The 19,898-nt window shown below is 37.2% G+C and overlaps 2 protein-coding genes across 3 annotated transcripts; one reads left to right on the forward strand and one right to left on the reverse strand.

The window, feature by feature from the left end:
* Positions 1–7,327: 7,327 nt before the first annotated feature.
* LOC122028183 lies at positions 7,328–10,525 on the forward strand. 2 transcript variants are annotated; one of them, XM_042587214.1, is made up of 8 exons: positions 7,328–7,564; positions 8,029–8,291; positions 9,397–9,468; positions 9,564–9,631; positions 9,719–9,869; positions 9,949–10,029; positions 10,110–10,199; positions 10,295–10,525. In XM_042587214.1, exons 2-8 carry the CDS (start codon positions 8,031–8,033, stop codon positions 10,373–10,375), a joined length of 804 nt encoding a protein of 267 aa, XP_042443148.1. In that variant the 5' UTR covers positions 7,328–7,564; positions 8,029–8,030; the 3' UTR covers positions 10,376–10,525. The 2 variants fall into 2 exon arrangements, with proteins under 2 accessions (XP_042443148.1, XP_042443149.1); XM_042587215.1 differs by having other exon boundaries at positions 9,976–10,029.
* Positions 10,526–11,797: 1,272 nt separating this feature from the next.
* On the reverse strand, positions 11,798–15,858 carry LOC122027128 (ATP synthase subunit beta, mitochondrial-like). The gene is made up of 9 exons (XM_042585988.1): positions 15,220–15,858; positions 14,624–14,699; positions 14,449–14,537; positions 14,200–14,317; positions 14,021–14,124; positions 13,770–13,928; positions 13,391–13,615; positions 12,986–13,297; positions 11,798–12,091 (listed from the first exon to the last, which is right to left on the reverse strand). The coding sequence occupies exons 1-9, from the start codon at positions 15,691–15,693 to the stop codon at positions 11,975–11,977; spliced, it is 1,674 nt and encodes a 557-aa protein (XP_042441922.1). The 5' UTR covers positions 15,694–15,858; the 3' UTR covers positions 11,798–11,974.
* Positions 15,859–19,898: the final 4,040 nt, after the last annotated feature.

Raw genomic sequence — 19,898 nt, forward strand, 5'->3', positions numbered from 1 at the left:
ATGCTAGTAGCTTTATTGCAATTGCCAATGATGATAAGCATGATAACCATAGAAACCGATACATGTGCTTAGGTGTCAAACATGTTAGTCTAGGTAAGGATAATACTAGAAATGCCAACCCTAGAATTAACTCATCTAAGGTTAAGGAAAACCTAGATAGGAATCCCAAAATAACTAGACATATGCCTAGGAATACCTCAAAGAAAAATGACAAATTAAAACTTGAGGTATTAGAGAAGGAAAATCAAGTCTTGAGGTCAAGACTTGACACCTTAGAAAAAACTCTTAAGAATTTGGAGAAGTCAACTCTAGGGTCTAAGGGTCAAAAGCAAAAGCCCAAGGACATGAGAGGTGTGAGTCACAAACCTAAGTCTCAAGTGGTCAAGCCCACTTACCATAATGTTCCATTCGATTATGGAACAAGACCTAGGGCTAGGAAGACCATCACCAAGGTCACAAGGGGAGTCACCCCTAGAGTTGATCTTGATGAGTCCCAAATGACCAAGGCTTTAAAGCCTAGGAGGGTCATTAGGAGGGTTGCTAAGGAAGTCATCCCTAGTGAATATTTAGTTAACCCAATGAGCTCAAATATGTTTTGGGTTCCTAGGAGCGTGATTCCATCACGCTAGATGGTTTAGGGTGTGCCAACCTTAATTGGATAGGTAGTTAACCTACTCAAGGCAAAAGGTGACATTTTAGGAATATTCAAGGTGTAATCAAGCCTTGAAAATGAAATTAAGAACTATTCCTAAGGTGATTAGGATGTGCCAACCACATTTGAGGAGTTTTCTAAGATCAATCTAATTGGCACATAGTGATCTAAAAGTCTTTGGTATATGATTTTAGGTCTATTACACTTAGGAATATAGAATTTATGGTAAAATGATCAAAACTATCAAAAATGGCAACTAAGGCTAGAATTAGGTATTTTCTATACCTTTATATGTTATTTGCCATATATTGTTTGCCATATGTCATGTCATGACATCATATTTATTTTATTATCATTTGAAATGTCATGATAATGCTTAGGTTAGTTATATGTCATGCCTTATTTAAGTTTCATACTTTATGACATGACATCATGACATTGGCACATGTTTTCACTTATGATATTATTTTATGTCATGTCATCATCTCTTGCATTTATGATCAATTAAATTGATTTAAGGATAAAAACTCAATTTGATATGGAAATCAAATTGTTGTCTAGAAAATACATGAGAACTTAGCTCAAGATGACCTAAACCCATATCTCACATCAAAATTGACTTGGATGTGTTTGATACACCTTAGATGTGTGTGAGATATTAGGATTATGAGTTAGGATCAAGGTGCATAGCTCTTGTACCTAGATGAGCCTAATTCTAAATTGAGGATCATAGGGAAAGCTTGTGTACAAGTCATGTACATTTAACCCTAAGATTGTGGTCCTAAATTGAATGGTTTAAAATCATTTCAAAATTAATTTGAAAAACCTTGATGAAGATTTTCTAGTGATAGCATTCATCATTGAGCAAGTTGATACAAAGATGGATTAACCTTGAGCTATTTCAAAGTTTTTCGAACTTTGTATCAAGATTTGAAAATGGAAGTTATTTTCATAGAAAACTATTTTTCCATGATAATATATGTTATGAGGAATGTATCCTCAAAATTTAATAATTTTTGGAATTTTCTGTAATTTTTTAGGGGTTTCTGAATTTCGGGAAGAAAAAAAAATTTAGAACTCTTATCAGAGAGTTGTGGACCGATCAGAGAAGAGCCTGATCGGTCCAGAGTAGTGTGGATCGGTCACTGGACCGATCCAAGGAAGTCTGATCGGTCTGGTGACCGATCCAATAAAGATCAGAGCGTGCCAAAATGCTGATTTTCGACTGATTGTCTGAAATTTCAGCTGTGGAAGTTGGTGTTTTAGATTTCTAAAGGGTTGAAACTCTCCAAGACATTGTTGGTGCAATGGTCAAGGGGGAGTTGACCTTTAGGGGGAGTTTTACCTATTGGTCAAAGGGGAGTTGACTTTTAGAGGGAGTTTTTACTCGATTTCTGAGGATGAGTGATATGAGATTATCACTAAGTTGATTATTGTCTTTAGTATCAAGGGGGAAATTAAGGGTTTCAATGAAAGGTATGGGACTTTCATTAGGAAGAAACTCTTAACCTTGATTCACTCTTTTTGATGTGTGTCAAAAAGGGGGAGAAATGTCTAGAGAATGTTCAAGGAAGAACATTGGAGTTTGGGGAGAATGTTCAAGGAAGAACATTGATTGGAGAACTATTGGAAAACCTAAGTTAGGTTATCGGGTTAACCTAAGTTAGGTTATCGGGTTAACCTAACTTGATTATGGTTTTTGTCAAACATCAAAAAGGGGGAGATTGTTGGTGCAACCTTAGGTCAAGGTTGACCTGGTTGACCCGGTTGACCCGACTCAAGCTGACCTGACTCGAGGTATATTTTGATGTTTGACAAAAAATAGAGAAGTTGTATTTTGATATTTGACGATGATAGAAAAGTTGTATTCTGATGTTTGACAAAATACAAACTTGGGAGATTGTGGGTGCAATCTTTGGTCAAGGTTGACCTGGTTGACCCGAGGTGAGTCGACCTGATTCGAGAAATCCTGGTGAGTGAAGCCAGGTGAAAGTCCTGGTGAGTGAAGCCAGGCAAGGGAAAGTCCTGGTGAGTGAAGCCAGGCAGTTGGAAAGTTCTGGTGAGTGAAGCCAGGCAAGGGAAAGTCCTGGTGAGTGAAGCCAGACAGTTGGAAAGTTCTGGTGAGTGAAGCCAAGCAAGGGAAATCCAGATAGGTCAAGGTTGACCAGACATCTGGTGAAAAGTCCAAGCAGGGAGCTTGGCACGAGAAAAGTCCAAGTATGGAGACTTGGCACGGAAAAGTCCAAGCAGGGAGCTTGGCACGGGAAAAGTCCAAGTATGGAGACTTGGCACGGAAAAGTCCAAGTATGGAAACTTGGCATGGGAAGTCAGAGAGGGCTTGAGAGCTCGTTCTCCGAACTGTGGTCAGAGAGGGCTCGGTAGCTCGTTCTCTGGACCGGATGGAGTCGGAGAGGGCTTGGTAGCTCGTTCTCCGGACTAGCTCAGAGAGGGCTCGGTAGCTCGTATCAGGTAGGGTTTAGGGGATCCACTGGAATTGCCGAGAAAGTATTTATTTTGATTTTGATCATGAAACAAATAGTTTAAAAATATGAAGAAGAAGATTGGGAGAAGAAGATGCACAACAGAATCCTAAACATTCAGGAGAAAGCTCACTAGACAAGGATCGACATCCGACGACGGTGCCCATAGGTGGCAGAGAGGGAGGGGCCTCATAGCAAGGAAAACCTTCGCTTCACGGTGATGAATGACATCTGATGACGGTGCACTTAGGTGGCTGTGAGGACGACATCGAGGAGAGTGCCTACTTCGCAGAATGTCAAGAGGGGAAAGGGCAATGAAAGAGCTTTGCTGAGCTCTCATTTTCCTGAAGCTTCCTTCGGCTGGTTCCTGCTGTTGTAGGTGTTTCGTGAAGTTGCTGCTTCATCCAGTCGACGAGAAGGCAAGCTGTGTTTTTTACATTCTTACTGCCTTTGTATTGTGATGTATCTTTGTACTCCTATTTTGCTGTTGCAAGAAGTTTGTGGCGAGGTTTCTCCACCCAGAAGGAGTTTCTATTAGCCGGTTTTCCGGGGTCTCATCCACCGACGGATTGATAGGCTTCGTCCACCTTACGGACACGCCGAGGAGTAGGAGTATCATCTCCGAACCTCGTTACATCATCGTGTTTGAGATTTGATCTTCTCCACTTTCGTTTCTACTTTTTATTTCCGCTGCGCTAACCTAAATTGTAGGAAGAAACGAAAATTTGGGGTCGGCTATTCACACCCCCCCTATCTAGCCGCTATCCGAAGGTCCTAACACCAGGATCCTACTTCTCGAAGTCTCCGCACATTCAACATTGACGCCATGTGACCGGCCACCTAGCCACTCTTCCAAGATCGACCAGCCACCTGGCCACTCTTCCAAGGCAGATCCATCGAGAGTAAGGTCCAGTTGGGCATCGAAGGAAACTTAGCCGGCCTATTATCACAATGCATTAATGACAATGGCTCATTAGCTCAATATTCCTTTTTGGCGTCTTACATAACTATTGTCAGAGAATCAGTGAAATATTCTCTATGCAAGCTGTACACAGGAAACTTTTACCCTATAATGTGTAGGAATTGCGAGTCTATTCTAGTAAATGTGTTAGAATATCATAATAGTCGGTTCTATTTTGGTAATGCATTGAAATTTGTGCAGAAAGGAAAAGAAATACTATACCACCTACCGGCACAAAGACATGAGGCTTCGCTAGAAAAGTTCATTTCTTCATCGTTATTAAGGATCCACTCCATCACAGTTTACCTGACTTGAGCGTCGAAATGTCTCCGTTGAAAACCCCTCCCTGATCCGATGATTGACATTTTTCTTGTCTCTAGCCTTTCTCTATGGTACGTAGGTCTGATAATAGTATGGGATTTTTACTTCTAAAGTCTCCTCGCAATCAACATTACGTGTCAGTGCACCATCTTCCCCATTCTCCGAGGATCAAGATCAATTATCATTGATTTTTGGCAGAAAGATGACAATAGTGGAATTAATATGGGCAAACGAGTTGACTTATGCGCCAATCCGCTGTTCAAATTTCCACACTAAGCCTTCATCCGTCTCAATTGAATAGACTAGGCTACAAAATTTCACATCCAACAGACTTTCATGGATTTTTCTTTTTCTCCAAGAATTCATGGGTTTAGATGCCACGTCTTGCCGACTATGGCTGCCAGTCCCTTCATCCAATTCTTCCATGGAATGAGGCACTACTCGTCTCTGTCATGGTATTGTCCATTGAACCCGTCCGTTATTTTCATTTGCGGCAGAATGAACATGCTGCAGAATGGGCGATGCATACTGCTTCAATTGACAAGCCTTTCTGGGAAAATTGTTTCAACCGTTTGAAAGGAAAGTTAGCTTTAATTTTTTCAATTCATGCCACGCTTTTTATCGACTTTGAATTATGTTGTGATTTAATGGCGTTCTCTCTATCAGAAAAATAAATTGTAGAATGCCATACAGATACCAAGCACGGGATTTTGGTTTTGAATAAATCTTTGCTTCGTAAAGGAAACTTCTGTGTTCATATACAAATTTGAAATCAGGTGATGCTTGTGATCCCCAAAACACAAAAACAGATTGATTATATGTTTTTTTTTTTATAAAAAAGATTTTTTTTTAAAGAACAACTAACTTTTTATATATATATAATAATAGTATGTTTCCAAATTGTTCTTTGCTTCTGACTATATTTTGACAATGACCACATTAAAATCCTATTGGACTGGATAAACTTGACCTGCTCGATTCACATACAACAAGGTAAGATGCACTCGATGGTGTCCACTTCAATGTATCCATCCTCAGTGCTTAGAAGGTTCTCATAACCCAAAACGTTTGAATTGGCCCACATCTCATGGTGACCCACACTCAACCCTATTTAATCCATTGTGTTGAGTCATGGAGTGGAGATAGAGATGTGGCAGGTTAATTCCATCATCCAATATCCACTTGGCCCAATGCCTTTAGAGCCTCCTGTCTTGTTTAAGTTGAAATATATATATATATATATTTTTGACTATCAGGATAAATTGGGAAATGCTCATAATAGATAGTTAAAAGATCTAGCATCTTTTAATCACGCATCTCATTTGAATAAAAAATTCTTATAAGTTCTCCATAGTTAATGATGGTGCTTGGATAACAATCTGAATATTATACCACTACATCATAACCCGAGAGTCAAAAGATTACTATTTGATATGGCAAAAAGGTAATTCCCTCATCCCAGTATCCCCGTCAACCCGTCTTTAGACTAATGCGGAGGAGGTAAATTACAGATGACTACTAGTCATTAGTGCATGTGACTAAAGTATAAAGGAAGACATACACAAACGTACTAAATTTCGATCCTAAAATATCATATAATAATATTCTATATCTTAATTATCGTAGCGCCCGAGGGGACCAAAAGACTACTATTTGAGTTGATTGAGGAGGTAGCCAACAAAGCTGAATGAAACTTATAATTATTTTTTTTCAATATTATGATAGATCAGACGAAACAAAACAATGTATGAATTGATCTATCTACTCCCTGTTCGATTCTGAATACACTGGACTTGATTAGCTTAAACATATAAAAAGCATACTCCCACTTGGATCAGTATCAAGACATCCACATCGGTTGGATGGATGACGACTTTGTGAGTTTGAAAAATGACTACAAATTCAACTGCATATGACTAATTAGAATAGCAACCAACTTTTTTTTGTGAAGATTCAAATGGATGCCACGATAGTCTCAATTTGTTTAAAGTTTTGTTGATTCTGTTCAAAAGATTTTAGGTTTTTAACCTTGATCAATATTTCTTATTACCGACATAGGTGAATATATGGACATATAAAGATAGACAAATTAAAAAATAAAAAATATTATAAAGAAAAAAACTCTAGAAATAAGTTTAAAATGATATTATTTAAACAATCAATAAATACTCCAATTAAAATAAGACTTATTAGTAATAATAGAATAAGCTATAATTTATTCACAACTTCTTGTTGTGAAGATTCAAATGGATGCCATGATAGTCTCAATTTGTCTAATGTTTTGTTGATTACGTTCAAAAGATTTTAGGTTTTTATCCTTGATAAATATTTCTTATCACCGACATAGGTGAATGTATGGCATAGACAAGTTAAAAAAATAAAAAATATTATAAAGAAAAAAAAATACTAGGAATAAGTTCAAAATGATATTATTTAAACAATTAATAAATATTCCAATTAAAGTAAGACTTATTAGGAATAATAAATAAAATATAATTTATTTCCGCTAATGAGATAACACTTGATTATTTAAAGTGAATCAAATTTATTACTCTTTTAGTCATTATAAGTAATTAGTATCAAAATTGACCCGTTACTATATTTGTAGCATTGTTACTTTTTTTAAGTTCAGGTATACTTTTTTTTTATAAGAAATAATTTGAAATGCTATTTTATTATTTTTAAAAATTGATTAGTCCAAAATGACGACGGACATCCTTTTAATTTTTATCCACATAACCGAGATTTTCATAATGTCGCGGTTCGATTCTCTCCTAGGACATACCTCGACATTGAATTTAGAGAGGGATTAATTGGGTTATAAAAAACAAAAAAAAATAGAAAAAAGTCAACAAATAGGAAATTGAATGCTTTCCATAAATCATAACTTGAAAACTAGATATAGAAGAAAGGACCACCGCGGAATAAAATCTTCATTTCATTCTTGCTTCTTTAAGCCTCTCTCCTCTCCTCCTCGCTCCCTCCAATTTCGATATCTTTCCTTATTCCAAACGCTCCGTAATCCACTTCTTCCTTTTCCTCCTTTCCTTCTCTTTGGCCTCTTGAGTTAAAAGGCGAGACCTTGGAGAAAACCTTCCACCTTTTTTTCTTGCTGCTCCAGTTTCTTGCTTGTCTTTTTCTGCTCTTTTGGTGAGTCTGCTTTCTTCGAGTGAATTATTCTTCTGATTTTTCCATTCATGTCTATGTGGCCCGTAGCTTGAACTAGAAGTTCTTGTTGGATCCGTTGTCGCTTTTCTCTGTTTTTGGATCAAAGGCGCCGCCTTTCTGAAAGTTTTTCGATTGCGCCTAGGGTTTTTCAATCTTCCAATTTATAGAACTTCTCTATTATTTTTGTTTTAGAAATCCTCGACAAGGCTCTAATGCCCGCGTTCCCCTTTCTTTCCGGATGCTTATAATATTTTGTTCAATTACCCTTTTTGTACATTTTGTTCAATGCTTTTTCTTTGAATTCTTTGCAGAGCGAGATTTGCATTGAATAAAAATTTTGATTGTTTTAAAAGTAAATTTGTTCAACTTTACCATGGAATACGTTGGTGTGGAATTTTCTTTGCAATCTAAATTTGATCTTTCTTCCCGTTTTACTATAAATAAAGTGATGGGAGACCATTTTGCGCTGCTGGCGGACCGTTTGCTGACCGAGTCAACCCTTGGAGCTGCTATCGAGAGTATAAACCACGGGTCAACCTCAAAGACTGCTTCCTTGTCAATTGTGGAAGAAGAAACTGACTCTTCTCTTAAGAAGAAATTTGTTGAGGATGGCATGTCGACTGGTAGATTGGTTGAATGTCGAATTTGCCAAGATGAGGATGAGGACGCTAACATGGAGATCCCCTGTTCCTGTCGCGGAAGCTTAAAGGTAAAGCTTTCTGTTCTTTTTCTTTCATAAAGGGGACAGGAATTTTTAGTTGTTTTGGTATCAACCAACACCCATCATGAAAAGGACGCCCAACATGAAACTAAATCTCAAACCCGGGACTTGCTTACATTTTGCTTTTAGGCGTTTGCCTATTCACTAAGTGAATTCACTTGTTTTGATTCCTGCCCAAAAAGATGGTTGGTGATGAGTAGCATTAGCATAGTAATGCTGCCTTGAGTGAAATCAAGAAAAAATCTGGTTTTCTAGGTATCATGTAAGAAGTGAGAATCTTTGTCGAAAAATGGAAGCCTCCCCTAGGAGATTTAATGTATCGGATCCAGAATATCTGATTGAACCCTTTTCGGATGTTCCTTGATGGAAAACAATGCTGCTTGTTATCCATGTATGCTACTTAATCTTTCTACTTGTAATTGTTGGAAGTTCAGCATGTACAACTTAATGATCCTAATGAAAGTTTCAACAGTAAATATGGGCCATGTGCAACAAATTTCTACGTTAGGTCATGTTAATTTCAGAGTTGGGTTTCTGGTGAGTATATAATAACTAAGATTTTTTTTTCTTTTCATCAACCACAATGACACATTTCATGTTTTCACTTGATAATGGTTGCATGTTGGAAAAGTATGACATTATAGGACTTTTTGGTTGTTACTATTAAAAGGTAAAATTCCTCACAGGCTCAAAATCTTCACTGTTTGTATGGTGGTGATTATCTTGTTAAAATGGCACTAGTGTTGCTTGGATAGTGTAACTGTTGGCCCTATTAAATGTAGGATGAAGTAGTTGCTGGGAAGTCTTTAACAGCTTTCGTTTAGTTGAAACGAACGTACTCACTGTTGGATACTGCTTACTTAGTCAAAGTAAAATTCTCTTCGACTTCACTCTGAAGTTGCATATAACATAAAAAACCAAACATTAATACCAACAAACATTGGATGGCCAATTCCTCAAGTTATTTTCTCTTTGTTGCTATTTTACAATGCCGACTTTCCTGTACCTAAAATTTTATGAGATCCATGTCCTGATTAGCTTATCTTCTTACTTGAGTTTCACTTATGCTTTTCATATCTTTTACTTCTTACAGTATGCTCACCGCAAATGTGTGCAGAAATGGTGTAATGAGAAAGGTGACACCACATGTGAGATATGTCTGCAGGTAATCGTTAATTTCTTTTTGGAAGTATTGCCTATTTAACAGTTGACATCATTGGGAACCATCTCTCATTAATTTTGATGCACTATGTCATTCAGCAATTTAAACCAGGATATACTGCCCCTCCAAAGTTGTTTCTTTACGGGACTAGTCCTATGAATTTCAGGTACTCCCTCTGGTTCATTTTGATTAAAGTGCTTAAAATGTTATTCTATCCCAGTGATCTTAGAATGGCCATAACATACCTGTTCAGAGGAAACTGGGAGATTTCAAGGCAGGATACCCAAAATCATCAGTATATGGCAATAACTCAAACTGATAATGCTTACCTTAGATCCAACTACAACGACTATGTCACTTCACATGATCGGAGCATTATGTATTGTCGTGTAGTTGCTGCTACAGTGAGTTTCATCTTCACATATTTAAAACTTGAACTCCTAGCATGAATGGTACTCGTAAATAAAATGCCTTTTTTTCTAGTTCATGATCTGTTTGATTCTTCACCAGTCTATCCTTTATATGACAAGTGGAATTGAGCAGTATTGGATCCCACCTTGCATAGTAAGGATTTGTTGTTATTCATAATATAATAAAACATTCCCCTATACTTAATACTGACATGCTCTTCCATCAAAATTTAGCTGTTGCTGCTAAAGATTATTGCCATTGTATTACCATTATGCATTATGTTGAGTGCAGTTATCACATTCTACCAAAGGCGGCAACAGCAGGTAACTCTTGTTTTCACTTGCAACATTTTAAAGGTGGAACCATCTCATCTCTTTCTCCAAGTTCGAGTATTACCCAAATCTGTTTATAAATGCAGGAAGTGCATCAAGATAGAGTTCTGGAGTCTCAAATGGAGAATGGGCAATTGCACTCTGCAAGTGATGCAGTCCTCTTTTGATGTCTCTGCACACTAGGGAATGAGGGAATAATAATAATAATAATAATAATAGAGAAGGCCATAAGAGATGTGAACGATTGCAAAGTGTTGGACATGCTAAATTATTAGTTTATGCTTGATACAGGTTCCAGGAGTTTGCCTCCGTACATATATAGCAGGGTTATCAATTGAATCAATAGATTATAAACCAATATAACTAATATATATAAAACTCAATGGTGGGGTAATCCATCCCATGTGTTTAGGAGACAGAACACAAAGTTTTATTTTTTTTAAAATGCAAAGAATATGTAATTAATTGCTATATCAGTCACATTATGGCGCAACTCTCTTCGAGTCAAAGATGAAGTGAAAATTGTGTACATGATGATTATATAGTCCAGTACACCTTTTCAAGTACTTGGGTATTGTACTCATAGTCTTAGCATGTGACTGGTTCTGAATGAGCTTAACAAAATGAAAAGTGTTCTAGGTATTAGAAAGACCATACAAATAGATAATGCTTGTGGGTTGCATGGGATTGGATGGCCAAATTGAGATGGCATATTGTGCTTGGCATATCATACAAATGTGGAGGACTAATGTACATTGAGTTTGCCAAGTAGATTAGTGGAATAGGTTGGTAAATTGGCTTATTGGGTTCGATGAATTAATAGGTCAAATTGGTTAAACTAGTCAAATAAATTAGGTTGATTGAATGTACTGGACAAAATATTGAATGGGCTCAAACAACTCGTATATTTTGGGTAATAAATACTCAAACTAGGGAAATGAATTGGATGGATTGAACGAACAGAATAAATATTTTGTGATTAAAAAAAATAGTGAACAACTCTTACATTCAGGTAATAAATATTGGATGAGTAAAAAGCTTTAGGTTTGATTTGCAAACTAATAAAAAGTAGAGGGATGTAAAGATGTAAATGAAAGGAAGAATCTTCCTCTTATTTGTATCCATTTATTTTAAAGCTTTTTCATTCCTCCATTTTACTAAAAGAATATTTAAAGATAAAGATTATACATTAGTTACAAAACGAAAGAAAAATAAAACAATAATTATAAACATAAAAAAAAACTTTTTAAAATTTTAACTTTTCATTGTTCTGCTGCTGTTGCTTCAAAATTAGTTAAAAAAACAAAATAATATAAACATAAAAATAATTTTTAGAAGTTTATTTATAAGAATGAAAAAGATAATTAAAAATAAATATTAAAAGAAATAAGTACTTTTAAATTCTTTAAAAGTTTGGATTAAAAATAAGTTTTAAATTAACTTATAAACATACAAATAATTTTTAAAACTTTATTTATGAAAATATAAAATATAATTAAAATTAATTCGGAAGCAAACAAATTCCATTGGCCATGGTTAATCGGAAATACACAGCAGTTTGAAAAGCAGATATCTAGAAACGAAACAAAGAAATGAATCCCTGGGCTTGCTTATTTGCAAAAAATTACAACCCATCCTGTCTCATGCTGGAGGAAAAAAATGAAAACCCGGCCAGCATTAACAGAGATACAAAGGAAAGAAACTGGCGCTTCAACAAAGCCAACTGTTTCGTTTCTAAAATTATTGAATGGCGACATAAAATTTTTTTATGATGCAGCAGACTCCTTTGCAATCTTCTCGGCCTTTGCAATGACTTCTTCAATGCCTCCAACCATGTAAAATGATTGCTCCGGAAGGTCATCGTACTTTCCATCCAAAACACCCTGCGAAGAGCAAGACAACACGAATAACAATAACATAACCTTTGGCCTAATCTCATGGCCCATACGTAATTCTTAAAAATCTTCTCATCATTTAGATATTATAGGAACCTTTTAACTAATAATGTACACACTATTGAATCAAATTGATCTCAACTATTTAGGAGGAGGATGCCTATAAATAACTCCCTTCCTTTTACTTGTAATTCATCTTTAAGAATAATAAATTCTCATTACTCTTTTAAGCTCTCTCAAACTCTTTAGCTTCTCTGTTGTAGGTCTTTAGTGAGTTAGGATTACATAGTAACTTTGTGGGACAAATTGTCTAAGAGTCGCATGGGTGGCGCTAAAATTAGGGCGAGACTTTTTATCTGATCATAGAACACCTAAAGTTTTAAGAAAATATAAGGTGTGAGAAATCACTCATCTGAATCACACATCTAGAAATGAAATGTGTGTATATATATAGTGCAACAATCTCTAAGTACTATGTTTCACGGGAATATGACAAACTAAGCAACTTTTAGGGGTACCAAATGAACTTTACCCTAAAACAAATCTTTAATTTCTTTTCAAACACTCTAATTCAACCAGGTGGCAGGAAATTGGCAAAAGAATAACAACTCTACCTATGGATGGCCATAGGGCAGAGCAGAACAAGGATTTAATTTCCCATTCTCCTAGCAAAGAGAACCAAACAGGGCAGGCGAAGAAGTTAATATTTTGTAACTCATTCCCAAACTCCCAACCTTTTGTGTGGGACAAGACATGTGAAGAAACACAAACATACGAGGTAAGGCATAACTATATATTTTTTTCATCAAATGTTGTTAAAGTGAGCCTAAACAAGACAGAGCAAGATTTCAAATTTTATGATAAGGTTGGGAATTAACGGACCTGGAAGCTGTTCACACTTTCTTTCAATTCAACGTATTTTCCAGGTGCACCGGTAAAAACTTCAGCAACATGGAAAGGCTGACTCAAGAATCGCTGGATCTTTCGAGCTCGAGCAACAGTCAACTTATCATCTTCACTGAGCTCATCCATTCCAAGGATAGCAATAATATCTTGCAGATTCTTATAGTTTTGGAGAACCTTTTGGACACCTCTAGCAGTGTTGTAGTGTTCTTCTCCCAACACATGCGGAGAGAGCATTCTTGATGTGGAGTCAAGAGGATCAACAGCAGGGTAGATGCCAAGCTCGGAAATCTAATCAGTAACAAAAGTATGTTAATTAGTATCGTCTAATGTCTCCTTAATTTAGAACCCAAGAAACATAACTGAAACCTATATGGAGCAAACCTGTCTTGACAGCACAGTTGTTGCATCAAGATGAGCAAAAGTAGTTGCTGGAGCAGGATCAGTCAAGTCATCAGCAGGCACATAAATAGCTTGCACTGAGGTGATGGAACCCTTCTTTGTCGTCGTAATACGCTCTTGGAGTCCTCCAAGATCAGTAGCAAGTGTTGGTTGATAACCGACAGCAGATGGTATACGACCAAGCAAGGCAGACACTTCAGAATTTGCCTACGAGATTGGAAGACACATAAAAACCTATTCTACCAACAAGCAGCTTCATTAAACAGCACAACACAGAATTAATCACAGTTTCCTATAGACTATTATTTTTTCTAGAAAGTTGAGTCAGAAAATATTGTCACACAGTAAAATATAGACTTACTTGCGTGAACCTGAAAATATTGTCAATAAAGAGAAGCACATCCTGTCCTTCAGCATCACGGAAGTGCTCAGCAACAGTCAGCCCAGTTAAACCAACTCGTGCACGAGCACCGGGAGGCTCATTCATTTGACCATATACAAGAGCACACTTGCTCTCATTCTATAGAACAGATTAAAACAACAAAGGGTGAGGAACAAAAAGATGCAAAAGAAAATTAATAAATAGAGCATGAAGAAACTCCTGAAACATACCTGTTTATCTCCCAGCTTGATGACACCACTCTCAATCATTTCCCTGTACAGATCATTACCCTCACGAGTACACTCACCAACACCAGCAAAGACAGAAAAACCACCTACAGACCAAATATTAAATATTAAAGACAAAAACACTATGAGACTTAACTCAATGGCCTCCCACAAGTACTAACCATGGGCCTTTGCAACATTGTTGATCAGTTCCATGATAAGTACAGTTTTCCCCACACCAGCCCCACCAAAAAGTCCAATCTTTCCACCTCTCTGATATGGCGCCAGAAGATCTACGACCTATTGATCTCAGAAGACATACACCATTGTTTGCATAAATATATATTTACACATATAATATAATTTGATCTTCAAGAATAACAAAGAAATATATACAATAGAAATGAGTAGAGAAGAGCATAAACAAGCACCTTAATTCCAGTCACAAGGATCTGTTGTTCAGTTGCCTGTTCAACAAAAGCAGGTGCTTCACGATGGATGGGAAGGAAATGATTGGTCTCTGTTTATCAGAGACAATTGAATAAAAAAATAATATTGAACATTAAATAACAGAAAGAGAGATCGACAAAAACCAAGCAATCTTACTTATGTCACCCCTCTCATCGATTGGTTCTCCAATAACATTTATAATGCGTCCTAGAGTGGCTCTGCCAACAGGAACCTAATAGTTGAACCGAACACAAACAAGTTAATGCCAACAAAATTGCATCAGATTATGAAAGGCACATTGATAAACCATTCATTAGCTTTGCTTTGCAATGCTCCATAAGAGCGATCAAAAGAAATTTTCCAGCAAGTATAACATTCAACAACCAGCAATACACTTAAGAAAAGCCATCAGATTGTGGTAAAACACTTTATATCACACGACAATACCATGCACAGAGAACAACACGAACGAAATTTTTTCGGCCGCAACAACACCAGCTGCTTCCACATCATCGACGTTCACCTCAGCATCCTTCATCAGTGGCAGATTTCCGGCGCATTAATCATAAAGGCGACACAATTTAAACTTTTAACTTGAATAATCTAGAAAACTCTTGGATTATCTTGTAAACTCTGAGGTAATAAAGCACAACTTTTTCCCAAAAAATTGATCCGTTCATCGAGCTATTTACTCTCGGTCTTTGTTATTATATCAATTAGGAGGTAATCCCATTGACATCAGTCACACATACCGTGATGGGAGATCCGGTGTTGAAGACTCTCTGACCACGGACAAGCCCCTCGGTACCGTCCATAGCGATTGTCCGCACCATGTTCTCCCCCAGATGCTGGGCGACCTCTAGAACCAGACGGATCTGGTTATCGAGCACCTCCAGCGCCGTCAGGATCGGAGGAAGCCCCTCGTCAAACCTGACATCGACGACGGCGCCGATCACCTGACATACCTGCCCGATCGCGCCGGCGCCTGTGAATTCGTCCGTGATTTTGCCACTTAACCCGACGGCAGTCTTGACAGGGGGCGGAGAGGGGGTCTCGGAAACCGCAGCTGCGGTGGCGTACTCAGCTACGCGGGAGAGGAGGTAGCCAGCCGGTGAGGGGCGAGGGACAGCCGTAGGGGTGGGGCATTTTGGGGAGGGGGATCTGATGGGAAGGGGGCGGCGGGCGGAGGAGCGGATGAGGGAGGACAGCAAGCGGCGGGTGGCCATAATGGCCGGAGGTAAGAAGCCAACAGGGGAGAGGGTGAGGGAGGCGGATCGTTGTGTTCTCTCTACTAGTTGGCTAGGGCTCAGATCAAGAGCTGACAGAGTAGTGAAACGGGAGAAAGCGGACTTAAATGGGAGAAGAAACCGAAAAATGGCCTTCAGGAAGGAATCCGCCAGTTGTTGGGCTGAATTTAGATTTCGCCTTTTTTTATTGGGCATAGAATTTGTTCGACATAATCTTGATATGTTTTATTATCTGTCCTTTCAGAATTTTTTAGTTGACTAAAAAAACCTATGATTTTGTTTTTTTGGAGGGCCAATTCAGGCAAAGACATGGTTTCGAAGTGACCGCTAAATTTTAAAAAATATTTTTTAATAATCTTATATATCTCATATACCACCTCAATGTATATATGAATATTATGCAAGCTAAAATGTTCACTAATCTTATATTTTATATAGTCATATATGACGAATGAAATAACGATTATCATATGATATGAGTTGATGCCAATATGAAATTGAGAAAAATACAAGAAGAATTAAGCATTAACCTTTATATATTTTTTTTTAAAAAAATATTATTTCATAATAGAAGATTAATTTCTCAAACAGTTAAATATATATTTATATAAAAAAATTCTAATATCTAGACTAGATTTTCTATCTTGTAAAAAATAAAAAATTCTAAAAGAAAAAAAAGTTATTAACAAATTCATAATCCTAAAATTTATAGACATACTTAAATCTAAAAAAATATAAAAATAAAATTATCAAAAATAATTAAAATATCAAAAATATCTTAAATATCAAAAAAATTAAAAATTATTAAGATATCGACAAGATCTATTAATAACTATTGGATTTTAGAAATCCTCCCGCCGATGAGTGCATCATCGTGGACACTACTCTTGTCCCTCTTCCCACTCCTCAAGCACTTCTCCATAGAAAGAATGATCTAGAATCAAATTCAACATCATACCATGTAAAGACAGCAGAATGAGTTAACTCCTCTTCAACTAGGTATATGACATGTCGATCTCTCAATTTGGCAGCAGTAGGCCCATTAATAATCTTCATATTGAGACCAAAAATGGCGCTGGCATCCTTTTGTTGTTGTTTGTCAATGCCCCTCTTCTTTAGAGGATTCAAAATGAGCCGTCACCTCCTTATATCGCTGGGAATTGATCCTGCTCTGTCCTTGTCCAATGCAGAGCAAGCATCAACCTTGACAGATAGTGTCATGGAATTGAAGCTCACATTCTCTCTTCACATCTGCAAAAACAGTCTAAAACTATCTTCCCACATTCCACTTATGCACCCTTGAATCGTAGTAATCCAAGAAACTACATTTTCACAGGCATTGCGTCGAAAAGCTCTCTGGTATCGCAAACCCTCCCATATTTGCAATACCCATCGACCATCGAGCTCCAAGAAAACAAATAAATATTATAGCATTTTTTTTCTTGTGGGCACTATCTAAATTCATCTCATTTAAATCCATCAATGGATATTGATCCTATCTAAAAGTGAGGAAGATAGTGTGCTGGCTAAGTGGCTCCGATGTTCACCATGAGGAGATGAAGACTCTAATACCGCGGATGAAACTGCACAACAAAAACAGGAATTAGGAGGAGAAAATGTTAGTTACTAGACCAAGGAGGGGGTCTCTGGTGCAGACACTCTAATGGTCAAGTCAGAATAGTAGCACCGGTGAAAAGATAAAAGAAGATGAACAATAGTGATGTAGTGTAGATGCGTATGCAAGTGTATCCGTGTACTTAGCCAACAAAGAGGGCCCTCTTTTTATATAACCTCTCATAACCTCTGTAATAATAAGGCAGCGGAGAATGTCTGATATTAGAATATGTTGACTGATGAAAGATGTATATTAGCCCTCCTTTGAGCAGAGGAATGTTTCATTGCATGTATATGTTAGAATAATAAAATAATCTCTAGCGAATAGTTGTTATTTTCTAATAAGTTTGTTATGATTTTCTGACAATATTATCTCCAAGAGGAGACCTGACTGAATCTAGGATTGGGTGGGTATATGTTGAGAGCCTTGTTTATAAGAAATACTGAGAAGTGGGGAGCTAAGTCCTATAGATCTGACCGGCTACAGGTTGGGAGTCCTGCCTCTAGGAAGTGAGGAGTTAAGTCCTATATATCCGGTCAACTCTAGGGCCTCCTGGATTTATGCTGAGAGTTTTGCTCATATGAAGAGTGAAGAGTGCTAAGTGGAGCACTGAGTCCCATAAATCTGACTGACTTTAGGGCCGCTCAGGTTTATGTTAGGAGTTCTGCTCATATGAAGAGTAAAGAGTGCTGAGTGGGCCACTAAGTCCCATAGATCCGGCTAACTCTAGGGTCATCCAGGTTTATATTGGGAGTTATGGCCATAAGATAGCCTATACGATATGAGGAGCTATGCCTCGTGGCTTCGGCTGGGTTTAGGTCCGCCCGGATTTATACTAAGGGTCTTGCTCCTAAGAGGTGGTTCATCTGGATACATTCACCTTTAATTTGACTTTTACTGTCATATCGCTTTGACTTTGACTATCATCTCATCTTAACTATCGACCCCATATTACCTTTGAGACCACTCCCAACATGCTGTATCAAATATCTAATCATATGATCATTTAGTCTTTGAAATATATTTTTTTAAGATATTTTTCTTTGGTCGATTTGTTCAAGACAATAAAAGCAACAATATCTTCATGGTAGAGTAGCTCTACGTCTCCTCGACCCTCTTTTTGGATGCAGTAATTGGAAATAACATTTGCAACTATGGGTTGAAATACAATTATCGACGATAAACCTATATAAAGGGAAGCTTGTTACATGAAGTTTTTGCGGATGCTAGATCATGGAGAATCATATTAGATTTATTATATACAATCTTACTGAGGTGGAAGTCAAAGTCAAGGTGAGGTGGCTATCAAGGTCAAAGTGAGATGGTGGTCAAAGTCAAGGTGAGGTGATGTGAGCCAAGAAGAGGCATTGAAGGGAATTGGGGGACCGACCCATGACAAGGTCCAAGACTAAGAGAATGAAGCAAGCTTTGGAAGGCTTAATAATGAGGCTCAAGGAAAAGGAGGATCAATGCACAATGGAGGCAACAACTAAGTGGATCACATTCCTTCAATTTGAAAGTGAAATTGGTCCAACATGAGGACCATTTTCGTGTGCATGCATGGGGGGGGGGGGGGTTTTCTAAAGTGACTTTTGATGTCCTTTGTGGGTTTTTTAATGCATTTTTGAAAGTTCCTAAGCTAGTATAACAAATACCATGCATGCATGGTTGCATTAAGCTAGTATTAGGGATTAGTGGATAATAAAACCCATGCATGCAAGCATGATATTTATTGCATAATTAGTGCATAGGGGATCTTAAGGGATGTTAAATAGGAGAACTCTTGTATGACCAATCATGTAAGTTTGAATGAAAATTTGAGTTTCTCTTTTGTGAGAGCTTCCTTCTTGTTCTTAGGCAAAGAACTAATTTCGATCTTATCAAGGCAACTTGTGGCGATCAAAAACTCCATGACTTATCACTCACCTTCTCATCTTGCTTGAGTGTGGCGTCAATACCCTTCCCCAAGCTGAATTTCAAGGCGATCCATTTACAAGGTTTCTTTATCATTTGGTATCAGAGCCTTGACTCCTTGATTTTCAGGTTTGTGTCTTGTTTTCATCTTTGGTCTTGTCCATCTTTGTTGATCTCTTCGTCCCTATCTATCATAAATTTCTATTCGCTATTTGGGTCCTCAACTCAAAAAAAAAAAAGAAGGAAAATTCGAAAAAAAAACAAAAAGAAAAAAAAATCATTAGAGTCATTGATTTCTGATTGAAAAAAAGGGAGAAAAAAAGAGAGGAGGATTTGTGAATTGAAAGGACTCAATATTCTTTCTTTGTGAAATCTGAATTCAAAGTTATATTCCTTCCATTGCTCTTGGTCATTGCTCAATTTCTCGTTTTATCCGTTTATTTCTCTTGTTCTACTCATATTTCTTTTGTTGGTTTCTTATTCACTTGATTGTCTACTTGTTGTCTTGAGAAAGATATTGATAAGGTTCTTTCCTTAAGAACTTATAAAGGAAGCTGAGTGGATAAATTTGAGTACAACCACGTGAGTAGAGTGGTGAGGTCCGTCTAACATTTCTTTTGTAATTTTCCTTGTCATCTTCTATTTTTTTGTTGCA

This window comes from Zingiber officinale, chromosome 10A (genome assembly GCF_018446385.1).
Source record: "Zingiber officinale cultivar Zhangliang chromosome 10A, Zo_v1.1, whole genome shotgun sequence".
Lineage (NCBI taxonomy): Eukaryota > Viridiplantae > Streptophyta > Magnoliopsida > Zingiberales > Zingiberaceae > Zingiber > Zingiber officinale.